Below are 24,117 nucleotides of genomic sequence, written 5' to 3' on the forward strand. Positions count from 1 at the left end.
GCTATTTCAGGAGCTGGATGCATTATGTTATTAAGTTATCTTTACAGAAAACTGGAAAACTGCAAAACAAGATGATTCACAGCTTTCAGTCTTTTATGAAAGCAGCATACACAATGTTTCTTTCTAAAAAATATATTAGATTCTTGAATTTATATATGTTTTCTGATTTCTCTGATTTCTTTAAGAATTAAGAAACACATTGTCATCAAGTGCCTTTTGGGCCTATCACCATGGAGAGGGACACTTGCTACCAAAGGCATTTAGCTGTCCCTTTCTGTCTTGACCCTTGGGTATGTCCCCGATGACTGAGGCAGTCTCCCACACTGGCAGAACTTGCTTTAATGTGAGAACACGCTGGCAGAACGCGCTTTAGCACTACTGTTTAGTGCAGATGCAAGGTCTGGAGCAGCCCTGGGTCGAGCAGGTCTGTCAGCACCATCCTTCCAGCAGTGCTCACTTTGGGTCTCAGTCGCATTCCAGTGATTCTCACAGATTTCAGACTTCTCTGTTATTATATTTGTTATGGTTTGACTTGCAGAAGGTTCAGATGATGGTTAGTATATTTCAGCAGCAAAGTATTTTAAAATATTTAAAGGTTTGTACACTTCTAGATATAATGCACGTTTAACAGACTATAGTGTACTGGAAGCATTACTTTTACATGTACTCAGAAACCAGAAAATTCACATGACTTGCAGACTGTGATGACACTCACTTTACTGTGGTTATGTGGAACCAACCTGCAGTGTCTCCAAGGTGTGCAGAGCCCTGGGCAGGGTGGGGAGGGGATGGACACAGGAAGGGACTGGTCAGGATGGGAGGCCTGGGCAGCTTGGCCAGGATCCTGCTCCCACAGACCTGATCCCTGATCTTCTTAAGGAAATATCACTCACCGGCTTTTTAATGTATACAGTGCAAGGCCGAGTTAGGGCCTGGTCCATGAACCCCCATGGCTGTGATGACAGCCCAGTTGTGAACTGAGGTTTAGAGCAGGCAGAGCAGCAGGGATGAGACACAAGCACAGCTAGAAGAGAACATCCCACCTCTCACATCAATAACAAAGGCAACCATTTCTATGGACATTTTATTAGCACTCAGCACTTCCTTCACATTCATCACTGCTGGAAAACAGAATCTCTCACATTCCTGCCCATCCTACTTTAATGCAAGTCACAATCAATTTTAGGCACAAAGGTTTTCATTTTCTTTCAAAATCAAGTTTCAGCTACTTGAGGTTACTGCTATAGCAAGAAGAGTTTGTTGAAGTACGTGTTGAACAGTTTTCACCCTCTGTTAGCACAAATTAATATACTTTCTTAAATAAAGTTAGACACTTTTGGTTTTAAAGTTGGTTTCCATCACGAACAACAGTAAGACACTTTACACCTTGAAGTCCGATCCGAGAGTCTGCCCGCGTGGCCCTGTCAGCAGAAGCTGGGCATCCATGTCCGGTGCTGCCCTCAGACCGTGTCCCCACATCCTCGGCCAGCAACGGGGCCGGTGGCTCTGCAGGGGCCAGGACTTAATGCTAGGATAGTTGTTGTTCATATTATGCACGATAAACTGTGGCACAATAATCATGATATAACAACTGTTCAGCAAAAATAAAATACTGTATTTTACATTTGATTATCATACAAAAATATGCATATTTTCTACTTTAAAACAGCATTAAGAGTACCTAATCATTTTAAAACTTGCAAGTTAAAAACATTTACTACAACGGTTGAAATAAATGTGATAGGGAAGAAAGCTATAGAGAAATAAATGCTCAACCCGAAAAAACAGTAACAAATTAGGACAATTTGTAATAATTAAAAAGCAGCCTAATGAAAAATGGGGAAGAACTGTTACACTTTCAGTGGCAAGATGGGATTTGGGGTTTTCAGGGGGCTGGAGCTGGTTCCAGTCAAGGACTATAAAAGTCCTTGTGGCAACAGTGCTACTTATATAAACTTATATAACTAAAAAAGCCCTTATTTTCTAGGCAGGTTGGGAGAAACACTGGGTTTATCCACAAGATGGACTTCCTTAGACACTGCACAGGAACTTCCATCCTTTTAAATCCAGAGACATTATCCAACAATTTTTTAAAGGCAAGTAATTCAAACAGAAATACCTGTTTGTTACATATGAAGGTAAAGCACTGTTTTGAAAAAAACCTGTTTTAGAAAAGGACATAATCTAACTGCACACTTTAAAACATTTTTTGAAAAGCGTAAGATGGCAGTTTAAGACAAAAGACAACGATATGACAGCTATATTTCAAACATCCATCTTTTCCCAAAAGTGAAGGCTGTGGTGGCTCTAACCGGCATAGCACCTGCCATCAGGAGCTCAGACAAGAGCACACCTGTCTTCGTCTGGCTCCTCAGCACTGCTGTCACAGGCAGGGCAGGGCAAGCGCTCTTGGTTACAATGGCAATACCCTGAGAGAAGTCCACCTCTACTCACCTGCCCTTCCTCCCCAAGTGCCAGGCACTCTGTCCTTCCCTGCAGGTGACCTGACTCGGGAGCTCACCACCCCTTTCCATGGGCAGGTGCCCAGAGTGGCTGGGTCTCAGTAATACTGCCAGTGCTGGCTCTGCTCCCCTCCGACCCCCAGACCTGGGGTGTCCAGGTGACTCTAGCTGGAGGCTTCATGACTAGCCTCCTTCTGATGTGTGATGGGACTCTGATATCCTAACTCAAATTGTTTTACTCTGTGCTATTCATATCTTAATAGTTAATAATCAAAGGCACTTCTAAGTTTAATTATATTATCTACAGCAAATGCTTTTGAAGTCAACAGTGCACATCATTTTAAAGTTAGCCCTAAGCAAACTCATGATTTTAAAACACAGTGATCTACGGTCCCAGACAGCAATCTAAAATAAATTACAGTGTGGGAACACACAACTCTCAGGTGAGTTCAACTAGAGATAATGAAAGTGACCAGAAAAATGCACGTATACCCATGACTACCCACTGGGGTCTTCTGGATGCTTCTTGAAAATACACCAGACACTAGTTCTTGACTCCCCTGATGGTTGCTGCTTGGGCTGCTAATCCGACCAAGGATCAGGGAAGCTTTAGTAGGTGGTTAGAAAGACAGATGCCACACACAAAACCTGATTAGTCTGATCACAGTAATAAAATCATGGGAATGTCTGCCTGCAAATGACCTAAAAACGAGCCTGACCCAGCATGACAGAGAGAGAACATAAATAACAAAAGTTAGGCCTGTCTTTTAAAAAACTGTGAAGAAAACATAATTCAACATGTTTTTAAGAATTAGTGCAAATTTCAGTTGTTACAGATAAATGATGAGTGTGTCCGACCTGTAGGGCAGCAGTTCTGCTCACCCCTCAGGACGTGCAGGAAGACCCCCTTGGTCTCCACGTTTGAGGGTCTCAGTGGACAGCCATATCTTGGCCCCACATGGGTCGGCAGTCCCGCTCGTCCCTCAGGATGGTCAGTCTTCATTGGCGAGGGTCTCAGTGGATAGCCATATCTTGGCCCCACTGAGAAACTTGCTCAGCGGTGTCCCCGAAATGCTCCGCCTGCACAGATTGCCCACCGGGGAGAAGGGGAAGGAGGACGAGAGGAAGTCCGGCGTGCCTGGGGCATCGTGTGGGCCGCCGGCACAGAAGTACAGCCTGCTTGGGGCCAGCTCGGGGCCGGGGGCTGGCATGGGGCCACCCCGGGGCTGTCGCAGCGCTCTGCTCAAGACATCCACCTCATCGGCCAGCAGTGAGAGCTTGTGGAAGGCCGTAATGAAGCCCCCGTGCTGGATCTGGGCCTCGGGGACCCAGCGGAAGTAGCAGAGTTTCCACAGCTTGATGTGCGCACCTGAGAGATGTGGCAGGATGGTCCCATGCAGGTCGGCCGGCCTGGAGGCCCGTTCTTGGAAGAACCGCTCCGCGCCCCAGTCCTGGCTGTCCCTCGTTTCTAGAGGCGCTGGCTTCACCTGCAGGATTAGTGAGTTTCTTCTTGGCCGTAACTCCTCCTCACTGATGATGCCGTTCTTTAAGGAGGCTGGCATTCCTCTCAGTGTGGAGCTGTAGCTTTTCTGTACAGAGAGATTCTAGCATTATTCTCCTGGAGCTTCCCCTTTCAGAGAGATGATAAAAGTGTGATGGTGAACATACACTCAGGTAGAATTTCAACCTTAAAGGACATTTTGTCCCTCCCTTGGTAATACTTGCTCCAGTCCTCCTCCACTGGAGTTGGACACTTGGGCCTTGACTTTGCCAGGCTGTGGCCTGTATGAGGGTGGAGCTGATATATTCTCTCCGTCATAGGCAGACCTCTGGGAGACAGTGGATTCGCGATAAAGCAAGTCACACCAGGTTTTTGGTTTCCCGGCACATATAAGTTATGTTTCCAGTATATGGTAATTTATTAAGTGTGCAACAGCATTATGTCTAAAAAGACAAAATGTGTACACCTTAAATACTTTACTGCTAAAAATGCTAACCCTCATCTGAGACCTAAGCGAGTTGTAATCTTTCTGCAATAGTGACATCAGAGATCACTGGTCACAGATCACCATCACAAATATAATGATAATGAAAAAAACTTTGGCTAAGACTCCTCCCACTCATTGCCAAGGGTACAGGTTCAATCCCTGGTTAGGGAACTAAGATCTCCTGAGCTGCACGGCACAGCCATAAAAGAAACAAAGCAAATGACCCCTCAAACCTGCATTAGCAATGCTGTCATGGGACGTGCCTGGACTTTTAATACCCTGTTCTGAAAAAGATGTTTTTGGTTATGTGTGTGCAAACACCAGGTTTCCACCATTAGTGCGTTTTTGTAGTTTACCTTTGTCCTTTTAAAGGACTTCACAGAACCATTCTGCACACAGGGCGTGCTCTTTCCAATGTAGAAGGGGTTGTGGAAAAGGGTACGATCCTTTGGTGTAAACTGGAGAGACCAGTCCCAAACGGAGGGGAATTTTAAACCCTTCTCATCACCCAGCTGGATATTTTTGCTTATAGCAAATTCCTGCAAAATAAAATATTTGAACATTTGTGAAAAATGCCAAACTCAAGATTTTCTCGTGGTAACTTCCTTTTTGATGAATTGTTCATCGTTATACGAGTGAAATTTTCTGAATGAGGGCGATTCCCACCCCTCTGGAGCAGCACACTCTGCTCCCCAGACGTTGCTGGCACCCGGCACGAGGAGGGCATGGCCCTTGCATGAGGAGGAGGGGGCCCCTGGGCAGTGAGCATGTTCATGAGTGTGAACTCGTGGAGGGAGCTCACCCTGGAGCAGTGGCCTGAACAAACCCTCCCCTTACATGCTCACACCCAGTCTTGAATAGCATGCGTCTTCAGGACGCTCAGCTGCTGATTTGAGGCAGCAGCTTCACAGATGAGGAACTCAAGACTCAGCAGAGTCCCAGCCCTGGCTATGACCACAGCTCACTGTGAAGGCAGCCCCTCTTGCAGTCTTTCCTGAAGACCCATGAGAGCGTCCTTCTGGGCACTGCAGCCTCTGTGGCTACACCCACTGCTCCAGACATGGATAAGACAGAACTCGTGGTTCCAGAAGGCTCCACCAGGGCAACCAGAAGCTGGTTTCAAGTCCCTCCCTAGTCATGGTTCTTCCTCTGGGTTAAGAGCTGGGACTGGAAGCTGACAGGCCTACGTAAAAGTGACTTGCCCCATGGCATCAGGGTCTGAGGACACTCGGGAAGCAGTGCCCAGTGAGAGTTCCAGTCTTGCATCATGCCTATGTTTCCTCTCAAATTCCTTCCCCATAGAATTCCCAAAGAAAAGTCATTTGCTTTATACCCCTTTTATTCTACTGTCCTAGGAAATAAATGTTTTCAAACAGGATCTTACCAATTACCCATTCAGACAGCTCAAATGTGAACGTATAAATACAAAAGTATATTTACGGTGGTTAAAATAAGCTGCATCTTTCAATAAATGTCAGAGAAAAAGACCTAGAATGCGCACTCATACAAATGCAACAGGTTCAAGTTCCTGGACTGTTATTCATCTGAAATTACAGCTTAAAATGGTATTCATAACTGAGACAGTTTAATAGGAACACAGCTACAGCACGTTGCCATGGTGGGTGCTCACCGTGCTCTGTTGCACACGCTGGTGTGGAGAGTTGAACAGGAAGGTGCCAAACAGGGCCACACGGGTGCTGTCGTGCAGCACCGCCAGGTAAGTCTCAGAGAACTCGAAGGCCGCCGGGCACTGCTCCAGCAGCTGCCACGTGGTGTCCAGGAAGAGCAGGAACACAGGAGCCTGGCATACACACAAGGAAATGAGATTACCCGCAGGGCCCATGTCTACCCCCAAACTTCTCACTGACATGATGGAGAGATTAGTAGACAGTGAGGCCTGTGTGCGTGGCCCCAAAGCTGAGCTCAGCGTACATGAGTAGACTAGACGGCCATGGCACCCTAAAACCAAGGCTGGCCTGGGACATGTCTCAGCACCTCTCTGCCCAACAAGTCCACCACGCTGAAGTGGTGAACTAGAAAGAGAGGCAGGGAATCGCCCTGTGAAGGGGGAACAGGGAAATAAGTGTTTAAGCCAAACCTGGAAACAGTTCTTCAGAACATTTAAAACGAAAAACATCCAAACCAAAAAGCAGCTTCTGTAACAACTTTTGGCTGACCCTGCAGTCAGCATCCAGAGACATTCCTGGGTTTCAGAGACTGGCTCGTGTGGCCTTGGGGTCCTGGGGCACACCCTCAATGCAGCAGCTGGCAGCAGCCCCAGCACCCACCCAGTGTGTCTTGATGAGTCAGAGTCAACACGGGAAGCATTCACTGCTGGGGCTTCCTCAGATGGCAGGGACTGTTACACGGGACAGCGAGTCAGCAGTGCTCTTAGGAGCCTCCCTGACATGGGACACTGCAGGGCTCACAGTCCCACAAGGACTCGAGGCCGTGCCAGCCTCGCAGCTCTTACATGTGCCCCCCAGCCTCTCTCCCTTAACACATGTACCCCATTTTAAGAAATTATAATACTCCAAAGCTGGTTTTCCAAAATACCTAACATGCCTATTGTCTGCTTACAGAAGACCTGCCATATTATTGGTATTTCTTCAAGCAGTTTTCAACTAAGAGAAACTCAACAGATTAATTTTTAGAGTGTTGCCTATCATACAGTTACGATAGTCTTCATAAACACCTCAACTTGAACTCTAATCCATGGGTCAGTCTTGGACTAAGAAGCTAGGATGTAGTGAAGGCAATGTTTTAAAAGCCTCCTTGTCCCCTTCTGCACAGAATCTCTCTCCCCATGATGACGGGGTTTTACCCTGTGCACGCTGAAGGACTGATGATAAGCATGAAGGCTTTGTTACCTCCTTCTCCGATCTCTTCAGGTGGTTGCATCTGTCCAGGAATGGATATCCGGCCATGACCCACTCTTTCTGTATCAGACTCTGAAACCCAGTGATGGTCCTGAAATAGGGGTCCAGCATCACTTGGACCAGAGAAGCTATGATGCAGCTCAGGTCTCTTCCCTCCTCCTCTGTCAGTGAAACGGAAAGACAACACTCAGTACACAGCAGAATGCTCAGAGAAGGACGGAATGGGAGGTAGAGCATACACTTCGGTGTTCTGTATGCGGCGGCCTTCGAGATCATCCTTGTTAGGACATTTCATTCAGGCCAGCAACTCTAAATATTACCTACAGATCATTTACACTCATGTTTAATGGAGAGATGGACTTTTACATATGAATGTTTTCTAGATATCAGAAGTGTAGCCCTCACTCTTTTTACATTTCAATGATCTGTGGTAAAAATCTCCCAAGAGTCCATTCTATTCCTGTTTTGGCAACAGTATTAAATATCCCACAATCTTTCCACTGATAGCTCGACAGGGTGACTCAGAGGTGAACGAGAGAAAGGGAACTATCCACCATCATCTGACAAGATGGCAAATGCTTCGCTCCCATCTTTCATATCTGATGTACTTTAATAATAAGACCAGGAATACTCTGATATCAAAGTCAGCCACAAAAATCAGAAGAAAACTATCATATAGTATCCATTATATGTAACGTCATCAACAAAGTATTAACAAACCAAATTATCTCAGGAATGCAAGAATTTATCCTAGAAATGCAAGGTTGGTTTAACACCCGACAAAGTAACACACCATAATAAAAAATTAAAGGACAAAAATTACGTGATCATCTCATTAGATATAAAAAAGCATCTGTCTGATTAAAATTCAACATTTATTCTGGATAAAAACTCTCAGCAATCTAAGAAGAGATTCAACCTGACAAGTGGAATCCACAAAAACCTACAACTAAATCACTCTTGCCAGTGAAATCCTGGACACTTTCCTCCTAAGATGGGCAGCAGGACAAGGATGTCTGTTCTGTCACTTCTACTGTATAGTGTCCGGGAAGCTCTACACAGAGAAGTCAGGCAAGAGAGAGGAATCCAAGGCATTTCAAACTAGAGAGGAACAAGCTATAACTGTATTTGCAGACAATGAGTGTTCATATGTAAAATAAAACCCCTGAAGAATCCATAAACCACTACTAAAACTAATGAATTAATTTAGTAAGGTTGTAGGGATTTTATACACAATGAGTACACAATACATCTGAAAATGAAATTTAAAAAGCAACTATTCACAACAGCATCAAAAATAAAACAGATTTAACTAAATAAGTTCTAGGGTTCTACACTAAAAACTATAAAGCTGACATGACATGAGAGAAAACCCACATAAATGGAGAGACATTCATTTCCTGGATCGGTAGATTCCATGTTAAGACAGTATTCTCCCAGTCTCTGGTTCAACATAGTCCTATCCAAAACCCAGTAGGCTTTTTGCTGATCCTAAAAGTTACACAGAAATGCAAAGGACCTAGAATAACCAAGACAATTTTGGTAACAAGGTTGGAGGACTTACATGTCTTAATTTCAAAGTGTACCCTAAAGCTACAGCACCCAAGATACTGTGGCCCAGAGACCACAGTGGCCAGAAGTGGTTACCTTGCAGCACTACAGACAGACGCTTGCTCTCTAGCACATACACGAGTTCTGCTGCATGTTTAAGAAATGCCCTGGAAACAGAAAGGGAAACACAATGTTAAAAACTAAACTTCCATTACAGATATATTGTTTAAAGTACTTGATGTCAAGCAAATCTAATCTCTCACCATACCCATTTGTAGTCTCTGTAACCTTTCTGAGTTTCTTCAGTATTTATATGAATACAGTTTGGTTTTTGAATCAGGGAATTCATTAACCTTTGCTGATTTACATGACCTTCTTGAAATCACCCAACTACAGAGACGAAGAAGAGATGAGTGGCTCCCAGGGGGCAGGGGTGGAGCTGTAGGGGATGGGGGCGCAGCCCTCCAGGGGTGGCAGGAGGGAGATGTAGTGATGGGGCAGTCTGCATCCTGACTCTGTTGGTGGTCACGTGGGTCTACAAATGTGATGAAACCACACATAAACACACGAGAACACCTGATTATAAATGCTGAACAGGGCCTAGCTTACACCACTGTCAGCTTCTCGGCTCCACAACCATCATCCAGTTATGTGAGCTGTTACCACTGGGAAGCAGGTGAGGAGTGCATGGCTCTGTAATATTTTTGCACCTCCTGCAGATATATAATTATTTCAAAATAAAGAGTTAGGAGAAAAAGAAAGCAGTTGTACAAACCTTACATATTCCAACCACCGTGTATTCTCCAGTGAAGACAGCCATTTCTCTTCAGTTTCTTCAAACGGTTCTGCAATTAATATAATTACATATGTAATTCTATATGTAACTCGTATATATATTCAATATACTACTTCCGGGCTTCTTAACATGATCAATTGAGAGTTAGATGATACATCACAGTTTCTAATACTTAAAAGTTGGCTTCAAGAAGTGTAATACATTTGCATTTAATGATAAAAACATTTAAGAGGTCGCACTACAGTTCTATAAGGAATGGAACCAAGCACTCCCCAGGCCTCCGTCTCCTCTCTGACTCTTTCGGGGAAATCTCGGAGACTCCAACCACCTCTGCCTCCTAGAGCTGCTGACCTGGCCTTCCCTGACTCTGGCCTTCCCTCCCCAGCCTCCTCACCACCGGCCTGGCCCTCCCTGCCTCCCACCCCTCCCTGCTGCCAGTGCCTGGCTGACATGGCCTTGGTGGCAACCCCTGCAGGGAAGGGGGCAGCTTCCTGGCAGGGCCTGTCCTGGCTCATCTCAAGCCCCTCGGCTCACAAACCCCATCCCTAGCCACCCCGAGGACTGGACGGCTGAAAGATACAGTTGCTGTGTTTCCAAACACACACTCCCACCCCAGCTCGCCTTCCAGTCCTGCTGCCTCTCCACACCCAGTGACGAGGGGTTCTCTGCGCACCCTTCACACCAAGGGCCCTTTCCTGTGAGTCAGCCATCCAGGGGCACATCGAAGCACCCCGTGAGCATGTGCTCCAGCAAACATACGTGAACTCTGAGGCTGCACACATTCTCATGTGGCTCAAAACATAACTCAGCACATTAGGGTCTTTGTTTGTTTGTGAGGTTACACACTGTTCTACTAGCAGACACTTTTCCTCCAAAACTAAACGCAGCTTAAACTTCATTTTCTAAGAGCTTCTGACATTCTCATATAATATTAATTTGTACAGGTATCTCAATGAGCCTTTACTTATTAACTATTTCTAAATTTTTAGGTAATGTCATTTTTCCTGACATGCCTCATAGAATCACCCAGTCACTGTTTACATATGCATATATATAATAAAAATAAAATTACCATTAACACACAGTTGTTTAAGTTTTACAAAAGCCACCTGAATATCTTGGATGTTGGGTAAGGTCTTGTCCAAATCTGACTTGTAGACATCATTTCTCTGTGGATGACTTTTAGTTATTGCATTACAAATCCTAATAAAGACAAAACCTTTGAGTCACTATTCATTCTTTTATTCAACATATATGTTTTGAGCACCTACTATGAGCTAACTATGCCACCATCTTGGTGTGACTTGATAAACCTAGGCGCATTGAACTATAAGAAAAACTTGATTCATTCTGCAGTGTCTTGCCTGGGAATCACTGCACTCTGAAAGTTCTTTAGAGGCAACACTACAGCAAGATGTCAGCAACAAAAGATCCTTGTATGCCAAAGAACTAAACTACGTTTAGTATAACCTGAGAGTTAATTTTAATACGTTCATATCCTCTCCACAGTGGTAATGCTTGTATGAAGTACATGGTGCTTTCTGACTCTAGCTAGAATGACAAAGATACCCCAAGCTCTGAGGGTGGTGGCCCACTTACCTCTGCTCAATCTTCCTCTGCTGCAGCACATCTCTTATGAGGGCTGTGCGCACGAGGGCACTGCCATTCGAGTGGCTCCAGCACCAGAACTAGGAGAGAAGCAGGGTCTTTACTTAACCGGCTGGAAAGTGGAACACAGTATTGGAGAGACCCAGCAGGCCTCACTTACTGGCATCCGTCTTCCAACAAAAGAATGGGAGAAGACCTTCAGGTCTTGATCTGCTAGCGAGCTCGGCACCACGAAGTACTCTGGAAGGCTGCAGATGAAAACACAAATCATGATGTGAGAGCTTGGCTTCCAGTGGGACAAGCATGCTCTGCAGACCCCACTTTAACTAATGTGCACCCCACCTGGTGAGCACTGTGGGTACACTGATGAGCCTAGACACAGTCGAAAACAGATGTGACGTGGTCAGTTATCCCAAAAGCTATATTATAGCAGAGAAAGAATCCAAAGGAAGCATTTGAAATATTGTCTAGAATGACTACTAATCAAACATGTATGCAATTTCTTAAAAAAAAAAAAACAAAATCTACCCTGGTCCTCTCAACAGGCTATGGGATAGGAAACACCAGTCACACCAACCCAACCTGACCCTCAAGTCTACCGAGAAGCATCAACTCCTTCTCTCTCCCTCTTGTCTGTTTCCCATCCAGTTACCAATGACGGTAGAGTCTGACAACTACCCCTAAAAGCGCCCCGGCAGTGAGCACCCTGCCAGAGCGAACTCACCACGTGGAGATCATGTAGCCCTCGTTGATGGAGCAGACCCTCCAGCCCGAGGCACCTGTCCTCTTCACCTCCCTGTCCCAGTCTGAGTACGTCTCGAACAGTGGCGTCTTCTGGCTGCCGCCGCCCCCAGCTCCCAAGGGTGCTCCATTAGCTTTGCTGGCTACAAGAAAAAGCAACAGTATTAAGCCAGCTCTGAATCCCCTCCTGCCTCCTGTCGCCAACACACTGTGATGTAGCATCCCTGTTTGTCTCCAGTCTCTCCAAGACCACCTCACCTGTCCTGGCCTGTCCTCACCTGTCCTGGCCAAGAGGCAGACCCTCCTCTCAGGACAGCCCCCACGTCCATTCCTGCAGCACCTCCATGCCCTGTCCACCCACTGGCTCTGCCTGCAGTGCCTTCCGGCACTAGAGAAGGCTCTCACATGGCCACCTGGACCACTCTCACTCTACATCACACACTGCCCGTTACATTCACTGACTACCTTCTCAGGGCATGAACAATGCTGCTTCCACATTTCCTCTCCAGTCATCACCTCCTCAACTTTCAACTGTTTGTGGTCACTCTTAACCCCTTGCCCCAGTCTGAAGCATGAACCCAGGTCACTGCTGGTTTTGCCTAGAGAGAGAATGCATCCACCAGCGCCTGCACTCTTGAGCCGTCCGGACCTTTCATCTCCCGGCTACTGACTTCTCAGCCCTTTCCTACTGTGACTCACTGTGACACTCTTGGTCTCTACTCAGCTTTCCTCTGATGATAAGCTCATGTGGACTCCTCACACTCCACTAGAGGGCCAGTGCAATGGAGGGTTAGAGAGGCCAGGACCTGACCTTCCCAAGCAAGGAATCTTTCCACTTGAGAAGTGCTGCAACCTGCTAGGAGCATGTGCATAGCCTCAGGAGGGCCTCAGAGGGACCAGAGGGAAAGAAGGGTCCACTCTGGGTGACACAGGGCACCCCTCTCAGCCTGGGCTCTCCCTACTTGAGCTGGACTCAGCCCAGCCAATTGCTGCCACAAGACACGCTTCCTGAGAAACAGGCTTTCAGGATGCTGCCCTTGCCCCAACATCTCCAACTGCATTCTCTTGAAGTGCCCTCGCAGGCCTGCCCTGACCCTTGTTGCCGAGTGCTCTCCAACTCCCATCCCCCTGTAGTTGTGAAGACCCTTCTCCATCCAGTGAACATGACATGCCCGTTCCCATGGACTACTTACTAAACCTGCTGTAAAACAGGTATTTTCTGAGATGTGACCACAGGCTAAGGCCTGAAAATGGAAAAACAAGTAAGGTTTCACCCCTACTTCAAGGTGCTTGTCAGTGCACTGGGTGGACGTGAGTGATGAGAAACAGGAAGCCCTGCGCTGTTGCTGGGGCCACAGGGTGGGTGGGGCAGGAAGGCTTCTGACCCGAGATGCTCTGAGCAGAGTCCTAAGGAACCAGCCAAAGCAAGCGCTGCCCAGTGGCTGATGAAAAGGAGAGGGGCATGCTGGGCAGAGCTGGACTTAAGAAATGTGGCCAATTTGTACACCATTGAGTACTGAACTACCTTAAGTGCAGTAAGGGTGCCAGAGGTGGCGGCAGGGAGGTTGGAGAATGCCCAGATGCACAGGTATGCTGTACCAAAGAGCAAGCACCAGCCACACATGCTCTTTACATTTCAACTGAAATTTAAGTTTAACCTAGATTTTAAATTCAGTTCCTCAGCTGCATTAGGCACATTCCAGTGCTCAACAGCCACATACGGCCAGTGACTTCACTACTAGACAATGCAGGGCACAGGACACGCCACCACTGGACAGCACTCATGACTCTAGATCAGGAAGGGTCTCAGGTGCCAGAATAGGAATTTCGGATTTTATCTTTTAAGTGGCATCAGAATTATGATGATCATGATTCTAGCAGAGCTTGTTAAAAGTTAAAATGTTCCTTCTAAGCCCACATCCTGGCATGCTGCTCCGTCTCAGCACCTGCTCTTAAGAGTGACAGCCACAGGAACATGCTGGGACCCATGACTGCTCTAGAACTCAGAACCCACATGGAACTCCCAGGCAATTCCCGCTTTACTCAGTGTTCCAAAACACCAAAACCCACAACAAGCTAGCCAATGTTAGAAAACCTAAGAATTTCATCATATGACCAAATTAAAGGGGGGAAAACCCTTCCAAGAACAGAAAAACATTTGACAGAGTTCGACACATGCTCGTGATTTTAAAAATAGCAAATTTTAGCAAATTAGGAATAAAAGGGGATTTCCTTAACTCGATAAAGGCTATTTATCAGAAACAAACACCAAACATCATCCACATTCAAACCAAGAAAAGAAATGCTGCCTTTACCACCACCGCACAGAGGTCCCCGCCAAGCACTGAGACCACCACCACAGAGTAGCTAAAAGAATACCGTGGACTTTCGCCAGGAGCTTGTAAATACTATAGCAGCTCTGCCCTAGCGGGGAGCCAGGACTGCATGCTTCTCAGTGTCCTGAGGTCGAAGACTAGGAAGCTGGGCTGAGAACACACTCACTGTCCACGTCTCAGCCGCCAGGATCAGGGATCTTGGACACTCGACATCTTCTCCAGCGAGAGCTTATTATGGGATGTGCAGCAGGTACTCTGTCACTAGCGAGTCTGGCAATTTTTATGCTTTCCAGGAAGTCCCAAGGCCCGAAGCCCATGCCTGTGTACAGGTGCCCAGGGAAGGCTGGCTGGGTTGGTCCTCTAGAAGAGCCAGCCACCCTGACGTTGCTGACTTAGGTCTCAGGATAGCCGTCCTCAGCCAGCTGACAGGGACAGGACAGGGAGCAATCCTGACCTTCACTAGCTCCTGTGACACCGTTCACAGGTCTTATCCCAGACTCTAGTCCTACAGAGTTTCCATGTAACCAGCCCCTCCATAGTTAGAATGGCCTCAAGCAACAGTAAAGACCATAAAGCAGTCAACACAGGAAAACAAAGCCCATCACTTCATTGACACTGCAGAAATCAGGGTCACACAGAGGGCGAGGAAGGGAAGAACAGAACCATGATCATGAAGAAGTTCCAGAGAGCTGAGTCAACAAAGTGGTTCGGATGCAACATTCAGACCTCATGGGCTGGGTGGCGCCAGTGTTACTGTCTTTTAAAAGCTCTCCCAAAAGGGATTCTGGTGTATAGGCTGACGCATTCCTACTGCAGAGACAGAGTACCAGTCACAACCATTCACAGCTACATGTGAATGTTGGAAGAACTGACAAACAACAAACTAAAACTTTCTACAGTTTTGAATGGAGTTCGTTCTCTGGCAAGTGGTTTTTCAATAAGCACCTAAAGGAACATCCAATGCTTATAAAAGGAGGATAAGATTGCAAAACAAAACGACGTCACAGACTTGACTTTCTTGCAGAGTTTACACTGCACCCCGAGATGTTCTTGTCCCATCTGTAAGCAGGGGTCTATCACAGGGTGGAACTGCTGATCCTGGGCCTGTCAGGAACCCGGGGTTCTCAATCTTTAGTCCAGAAGCACAATCTGACCTCTTGTCAATTTCATAACAAAGACGGACCTGTATCTTTTGGACGTTATTTGTCCAATTATACACTGACTGGTGAAAACAGCATCCTTGTGGTTGCTTTCAGGTTAGAAGAGGAAAAACAGAACTACTGTTTCTGTTTGTGCCTATGCCTCCCACGGTGTCAGCGTGGGGGTTGTCCCAAGGGATGTCCCACCCGCAGGTGCCGGGCATCTTCCCAAATATCAGAATTCTCCCAGAAGTATTCAAGTGATGCTGAACACAAGAGAAAACCTCAGAACGACTAAGGCCAGCTAAAAGGCTTTTAGATAACTGCTGGGCACATCCTCCTGCTGCTCGTCCCGGCTGTGAGAACAGCTTTGTTGCCTGCCTGCCTGTAGTAACAGCTTCTTTAATCCAGCTGCTGAATCAAGGTGTCATCCTGAAGGTCAAGGGTGGGTTACTGGGTATTCCACTCACAGTTTAATGGATTCTGACTGCAGTGTGTGGAAATTTCAGGCCTCCTTTGATCTTACAGATGCAGTGTACCTTCTGCAACAGCAGGGAGGGTATGAAAGGATGTTACCCTAAGAGGAATCTTCCTAGAACTCTGGCTGAGCACTACATGTATGAAGTGCCTGCCAAGGAGGAGGAGTCTGAAGGATGCAATATAAAGTGCTCCTAGATATTTTACAGGTTAACCGTCAATCATTACTTTCTCGACAAGTGAGAAGATACAGAAGTGATGGATGGGAATAAGGAAACCCAGTGGTAGAAGGGCTATGGACTGAATAAACTATTTAAAATATTAACATCCCAAACATGCCCACAAGGAGTGGATGGATACAACCGTGAGCAGTCAGGGAATCAGGCCTCAGGTCACCAAATGCATCAGACAGTTCACTGTCCTGGCTGAGTTCCAGGCATCACACTGTGCAGAACTTGCAGGTCCCTACATTGGACTCGTTCCTACCAGAAAAAAGGCAGCTGGTCTGTATCATGAACCGTAGGAATCAAAGGCCCTCCTAGGAGAGGTGAGAGTGTGATTGGGGCTAACCCTGAGGATCGCATCTGCAGCCTGATGATGGGTCAGAGGGCCATCTGTCTACCTCCTAGTGCAGACTTATAGCACCTCATCTTCAGACAATAAGTGGATTTTCTTTATGTTAAGAAAAGAAAAAATTATTTGTATTGTTCAAGCCTAAGTTAAAAACAGTTATATTTTGATACAAAAAATTAAGTTACAAACATTTTGTTATCCGATTTCTTCTAGTACAGTACCATAAGACAAAAACTATGACTTCCACCTGTCATCTCTGCAGTGTTTAGGAGCATCGTCTAAAGCAGTGAAGTACACTGACACCACATGCATCTGTGGGTGCTACGTGCTGCTCCTGCGTCTTAATGCAGTTACAACATGATACTGGAATACACTTTTATTACACACATTACTTAGATTACTATACATGTTCTAACAAAATGTAAAAGGCCAGTAAAATTAGTAACTTACAAGCTCCCCATCAGGACCATGCTGGCTAGGTGAAGGGACCTTTCACTACAAACATGCAGCTGAGTCTTCCTGCTCCCTTAAAGACAGGGCAAGCATGAGACTCAGCAAGCAATAGACAGATGGTCACTAACCTACGACGGGATGAAGTAACACATGACCTCATTGATTTTCCTCTAGCCTTTTATGAGGTTAAAAAAAGGAAACCGGTTGATCAAAATTACATTTGTATATAAAAGAACTCAGAATTATATGATCACTTACAATTTTCTTTGGTGGTGTCATCACTGACATCTATGTGAACAGAACTATTCACTTTTGTAAAAATGGTTTAAAATACACTGCTTTTTGTCCTTTGGATGAATGCTCATCTTCCTTTCATGAATCTTATTCATAATTATAAAGTCAATATTATGACTTAATGAAGTCCATTAAAGAGTTCAGCCACTTCAGCTTTTGCATGAAATCACCTTTCCAAAAAAGATTATGAATTTCAGATGTGGTTTAATTTCCTCCAGTTTTCTTAAAAGATTACTTTAACTCAAGCTACCAATTAATGGTGGAGAGGGAGAGTCATCTTCCTTCATCATAAAACACAAGCCACTGACTGCAGGTAAAACACTTGACACGCTTCCCATAAGCCTTCGTTACAGTTGCTTATAGGTTCTTCACTTTTAAAGGAAATAATCTGACAAATATTATCTCTTTTAGCACAGAGCACTTAATTCTCTTATAGTTATGAAGGTAATAATTCAACAATCATTAAGGCTCAGGTACTTGGAGGCTTCTCATAAAACATAAGAATAAAATTTAAGACAATGTAAAGTTAGTCACAGTAGTTAATATTTTCATATTTACCTGAATTGTGGTATTTTTTCCCAACATATTCAAATGCAAAGAGTAGCTGGAGGTCTGTTGGCTGGGAATAATGAGCTATTGCAAGGCATACCTAGGAAAAATTCTACATTTAGAATTGATTTCAACACACGTGGTTAAATGAAACGTACAACGAGGCCTTGGGTGTGGGGAGCATCATCTGAGGCAAGGTCTATGGACACATGTTTCCATGTTTTCCTGCTGACCCAGAGCTGGAATGGGCTCTCTCAGGCCAGGGACCTCATTCACTGCTGTGCCCCCAGACACTGTTCAATCTTCAGTGACTACACGCTAAGTGTTCAGTACGTGTTTGCTGAGCTGAATTTTAACAGGGAAATAATTTTACTCAGATAAACAAAACTTGGAAAGTAAATGAAGCATTCTCAAAAAAGGCAGTGACATATCCACGCCTAAAAAAAAGAGAAATTTTCATTTTTTATGGACAATAATTATTTAATACCAGCAATTCGGAAGGCTCAGTATAAGGGATGCCTTTTAATGTTCATACTCATTTTAGATTTCATAAAAATCTAAAAACAGAAAAGCTACAATTTTTTTCTTACAAAAAATAAAAATTAGTAAGAAACCCAAAAGTTCATGGGTGGTTAAAAGAGATACATTAAAAAAAAAAAACAAACAACTGTGTAAGTAAAATGGTTGAGACTCTGCCTGTGCTGGGAAAAGCATGGTCTTTGTAACCCAATGCTCAGGGCTTGAACCCAGCCCCACCAAGCACCTGCCAGGAACCTGTGTGAAGTCAACTCATTGCCTGGAGCCTCAGTCTGGGCATGTGAACCATGAAGATGAAATCGAGGCTGCACTGAGGATGGGTAACTCGAGCACATGCCCAACCTCAGGAGCAGCTGCACACGGGGGATATGGCTGCGATCAACCTCAACTGCTGCTGGACTGAAGGATGGTATTCCAGCTTACAGAATAAGCTCACAGAGCCCTGGACTAGTGACGGGAGATGGGAGAATACAATCTCACATGAGCAGACAGAGGAAAATGAAGACAGACGCAAGGAGAGAACAACAGACCATCTTACTTAAAAAGTTATCCTTTAGAAGAAAAAGCATTAAGCCAGAATGATATGCTTTTGACAGTGAGCAAGCAAGAAGTTTAGTTAATTGTTAGTCCTTGTCAAATTAGCCATGTCTGCGGTGGGCTGATGCAGATTCTATTCACTGGTAAGTATGTGTCAGTTGTTAGAAATATATTTTAGCAGACTTCTACAGAATAAATGCTTCCTGTCTTACTAAATTAAAACATAAAACTAGGAGAATGGTTATCATTAGTTTCAGTTTTGACAAAAAACGACAATAATAATGGCTCCTTCAAACTTACGAAATACCTTGCTGTTCTTAACACCTGTGGGAGAGCCTTTTCTGAGAGTCCATCCCACTTGGGAAGTTTAGGAGACAATGACCTGCATTTCCATCCCCTGCCTGCTCACCAGTCCTTAGAGCACTTCTTCTAGGAGCAAACTACAGAATCTACACGTTGAAAAAGTCCTTGTCACTTCCTACTCCTCTGGACACCGTGTTTAGTTTATAAGCTTTGTTGCACTTTTCTCAAGATTCTTTTTGCATTTTCGTCCCATTTTTCAGCACTACCAGAGCTACAATCTTAAGCCATACCTGCCTTATGGCATCTCTGTGGGCTTCCCTATATTCTAAAAAAAATTAAATAACACTTAAGGATTCTCTTCTAAAGATGAACTTTTGAGCAACAACTCTGTTCTCTGGATTATCTGCTGCAGTTACCAGATACCTGCATGCTGAATTAAATCTCACCCATCAGGCAGGCTCTACCAGCCCTCCTGTACCTACCCCCACCTCCCACCCCATCCCTCAGTAGTCTCTGGTCTGGAAGCACCTGTCTGAATATGGTCCGTCTGACTCAGTCCCAGCCACCTCCTTCTCCACACTTTGTTCAAGAAGCCCTTCCCCACTGATCAACCAACCACTCTTTCTCTGAAGCTGTCATCTCTGGTCAGTGCTCTGTAGTTAACTGAGCTTGCTCTGTAGTTAAAGAAGTGGTCCTTTCCAGGGCTTCACATACTAGTCATGAGCATGAATAAGGAGGAGGATACCGGGTTCTCTGTTTTACTTCTACTATGAAGTTCAATTCCTCCAGGGCAAACACCATGTCTCCTTCCTTCAACAGGTACTGTCGGAGCAGCCACCTGTCCTAAGCCCTGGGGACTCAGAATGAACAAAACAAACACAAACCCTGTGCTCACCCTGAGCTTACATTCTAGCGGGGAAGACAGACACTGAACCAGATCAACAGGAAAGTCTATAGTAAGAGAGACAAGTGTGAGTGCTAAAGGGGAAAGTAAAACGAGCAGGGAAGAGGATGTGAGGTGATAGAGTGAGGGAAGGAGAAAGCACGTTAGTTCTTTAGTAAAGACCAGGCAAGGCCTCCGCGCACATCTGAGGAAGCCCAGGAGACTCCACACTTCTGCCATCTCCTTAGTACTTTCTGGGGGCACTCTGCACTTCAGAACAGCTGCACTGAAAATACTAGTTTACAGAATGAGTTCCTAATGTAGTCAGGAAGTACTCCAAGCCCATCATACTAGTTATCACTTTGTCTGAGACCTTTAGAAAGCAGTCAGGGGCCGTGTTTACACAAAAGAAATCCACAGATCACTGATGATGGAATATGTTTTTTATGGCCACCAAGCCTATCTGCTAGGCAAAACCCAGCGCAGCCCATTTCTAAAAAGCCCTTAAAAATAGCACATCACATTTACAAAGGTTAAGAAACAAGCCTTTAAAAGCATTCGCATTTAAAGAAGACTACAAAAATAATACTGTGACACTGACTCAGTTTAATCTCCTGCTCTACAGTTGATTCTGGGGGAAGGAGACACAGCTGGATCTAAGCTGTTGGTGAGCAGTGTAACCACAAGTGCACATGACTCTGCTCAGGTAACCTCAGTCCGGGCTACCTTTGGGAACCCAGACAAAGGCACACACAACTGTGTCACACTCCCACTGTCACTGCAGGACACTCTGAGAAGAGCAGGAAAGCCAGGAGTCCTCTTCCTTCAGCCTTTCCACACACACTACCTAAAAAGCCTACGTCCATGTTCCTAGGCTCTATCACTAAGAGTGTAATAAGAGACTCAAAAAAGTAGGTCTCATTTTCATGTACAATTATTCCAATCTTAGGAATAATGTACAATGTACTCCCTAAGTATTAAAAAATTTTCAGAAAAACTCTACACCTTTGAAAACTGCTTCTGAAATAGTTCATTTGCCCTGGCTATTGTAGGAAATTGTAATTTTTTGTAATACTATTGACTGATATTTAGGCAATAACAAATAGACTACCAGAAGGCTTTGGAGCAATATTTAACAATATGTGAACCAATTTAACATTTCAAGATTTTGTAATTCAAACAGAAATATAACTGCTGTATTTCCAAAAATTATCAATGGTTCACACATCAGAGAACTGTGAACACGCATTTGGTCATTTTAAAACAATTTACAAAAATCAGAGTACTTCCAGAGAAAACAGTATTCAAAGTTTCCAGGAGGTAGAATCAAGCTGTAACTTCCCAACTGTGACCTAGTTTCAAACGAAAATTTTCACATGAAATAAAAGAGTATACTAGAATTTTTGTTTTAAATTCATGAAGACATTAAGCTTTGGCAGCCATACATGATTTAACCTCTGTGTTTGAAGATATGTAAATCAGGGAAAAAATTCTCCACTTGTATTCTTTTCTTCTGGCCGTACCACATAGCATGTGAGTCCCTGACCAGGGATGAACCTGAGTCCCCTGCAGTGGAAGTGCGGACTCTTAACCACTGGACTGCTAGGGAAGTCCCTCCATTTATATTCTTAATGCCTATGTTTCTTTCCTGTATTTCCCCTCTTATGATTATACAAAGACAAAAACAGTATTTCTTTTGTGTGTGAGGTAACTGCTTTTTATATTTTAAGACAGTGGGGAAAGGATTTTTGCCAGCAATCTGGTCTGCAGAAAGGGCATAAAAAACTGGAGCCGCCTGGTCAGTTTTGTGTAGATTATTCAGTGAGGCCCCTGAAGCACTTGCAAGCAGCAACAACAGATAAGGGATATTCTGAATTTCTGTTTCATTCATTTGGAAACTAATCATTTATGTGGAAATATGTTTCATGCTTCTACTTTGTACTGTTAAATTTAATTTTAATTTGTTCATGCTTTATTGCCTCAATTATACTTAGCAACAAGTATCCTAGATGGTGCAAGAAGAAGTCAGATAATTATGATTTTCAATGACTGACACAGTGTCATCTGAAACACAGAATAGAGGATGGGAGAAACGTAAACTTCCTGGAAGACTGTTGGGCCACTGTATCAATTTCTTACTTAAAAAAAAAAAATCCTGTTGTAACTCCATTCCCTCAGTTCCAATGGTGTCCCTACTCTTGACATGCTATACATCCTGAAGGTAATGTTTCCATAAGCAGATTCCTGGTGCTTTGATTAAACAACAACTATAGAGGAATTTTAAAAATTAACATGGTTCAACTATTTTATATGCAATCTACCACCTAATTAATTCTGAGGTCTTTCTACATAAGAACAGGTACCTCAAACTAGTAAAATGCCAAAATCACAAACTGCAGAACTGAATGGCTAACAGCAGCCATAAAAGTTATCTGGCTGAATTTCCCATCCTGCAGCATGCAGAAAGATGGTCTTAACACACTCTCTCTGAAAACTGGTCAGCCACAGACCCACCACCACTTCTGCTACCTAATCGAGCTGCAATGGCCAGGCATCTTCAGATATTCATTTCATGTTTGCCCTCCTGTAAAGAATCTGTTGACTCTGGTTCTAAAAATAAACTTATCACCTCCCCACCAAAGTACATGAAGACAGCTGCCATAAGATTCTTCCGATAGCCTCACTGATATCAACAGAAAATTAACTGCATTAAGTTTACTGACCATGGAGAACAAATGCACCCATTTCTTGTGGCCCAAAACTCCCTCATCACTCCTCTATTCTCAGTACACGAGAGCAAGGCTCCCCTGGAGATTCTGTTAGTAGATCCTACACTTGCTGCACCACAGACTAGCTGAGGTGGGAGGTTGCTTAGGACCAGCTTCACTCCTCTACTAAAGCCAAAATATGGACTCAAAGAAGGAATTTCTGCCCTTGAATCTCACTCCATGAGTTTGCAGTAAACATTTCCTGGAAGGCAGGGGAAAAACAAGGCAATTAAAAAGCCCTTAGCTTTTAGTTGCCCCTGTGGAATATCATTTAAATTCATTAAAATTTCTTTATTGTACTAATATTAGACCCCTCTACAACTACATATTTACCTAACCTTATGTAACCTCAGTCAAGCTTTTAGTTTGATAATAAAGCTCTGAGGTTCTGAATTAAAAGTCTTACCAAACCTCAATTACAATACAGCATACAGCATCATCTTTTCAATCTTTTTAACGAGAAAAAAACCAGATGGCAATGATCTTAATGTAAAAGGTACATGAAAGTTTTTTGTATTTTAGAAGTTGATTAAAAAAATTATGTAGAATAGCTTAGAAGTGAAAGGAAGTGAAGTCGCTCAGTCGTGTCCAACTCTTTGCGACCCCATGGACTGTAGCTTACAAGGCTCCTCTGTCCATGGAATTTTCCAGGCAAGAGTACAGGAATGGGTTGCCATTTCCTTCTCCAGAGAATAGCTTAAAGTAGCCATAAACTAGTCCAAGGAAACAGTTCTAGAAACATTCCTGACTTTCACTTTAACATAAGGAGACATCTAATAACTTCCTTTAAAAAAAAAAAAAAAAAAACTGAGCAGCTGAGAAATGAGAACTTCCATAAGGAACTGCAACTGGTGAACACAGTGCAAAAGTCGTGACAGAACTTAACAGGATTACCTTTTTGGCACTTTCAGGACCGGATTCATCAAAGCGAAATCTGACAATTCTGAAATCTTTACAGTAAATAATTAACTCTGTTGGATTAAATTTCAGCTTCTGGTTTGGACCCAGAACTTTCTGCTTCCTCTTGTGGTCATTTACTGAAAAGGAAAAAAATTTCTTTCTTGATACTTACTCTTTAGTATACTTTAACAAACTCTTGCTGAGAACAACTGAAAGATCACCCACCACTTGGGTACTGCTTCTCTGGAATCTTTCCTGTTCAAATATGATTCTGAGAACTTTGGGGGGTCAGTTTTAACCCTGCTTCTGATGATACCAAAGATATCTCTTTACACAAAATCTC

General features: G+C 44.2%; 1 protein-coding gene across 2 annotated transcripts in view; it reads right to left on the minus strand.

Annotated features, from left to right (window-relative positions):
- Positions 1-1,068: 1,068 nt before the first annotated feature.
- Positions 1,069-24,117, minus strand: part of MTMR10 (myotubularin related protein 10) — a 38,633-nt gene continuing 15,584 nt past the window's right edge. Inside the window, exons 5-16 of one of the 2 annotated variants that reach the window (XM_027521427.1) lie at positions 23,769-23,911; positions 17,856-17,946; positions 12,009-12,168; positions 11,445-11,532; positions 11,276-11,364; positions 10,749-10,879; positions 9,656-9,725; positions 8,977-9,047; positions 7,321-7,490; positions 6,081-6,251; positions 4,807-4,989; positions 1,069-4,051 (exon numbers count right to left, since the gene is read on the minus strand). In XM_027521427.1, the coding sequence (XP_027377228.1) occupies positions 3,455-4,051; positions 4,807-4,989; positions 6,081-6,251; positions 7,321-7,490; positions 8,977-9,047; positions 9,656-9,725; positions 10,749-10,879; positions 11,276-11,364; positions 11,445-11,532; positions 12,009-12,168; positions 17,856-17,946; positions 23,769-23,911 (1,964 nt within the window). In that variant the 3' untranslated portion in view covers positions 1,069-3,454. The remainder of the gene's footprint in view (positions 4,052-4,806; positions 4,990-6,080; positions 6,252-7,320; positions 7,491-8,976; positions 9,048-9,655; positions 9,726-10,748; positions 10,880-11,275; positions 11,365-11,444; positions 11,533-12,008; positions 12,169-17,855; positions 17,947-23,768; positions 23,912-24,117) is intronic. The other variant, XM_027521428.1, reaches the window with a different exon arrangement.

This window comes from Bos indicus x Bos taurus, chromosome 21, assembly GCF_003369695.1.
Source record: "Bos indicus x Bos taurus breed Angus x Brahman F1 hybrid chromosome 21, Bos_hybrid_MaternalHap_v2.0, whole genome shotgun sequence".
In the NCBI taxonomy this organism is placed as follows: Eukaryota; Metazoa; Chordata; class Mammalia; order Artiodactyla; family Bovidae; genus Bos; species Bos indicus x Bos taurus.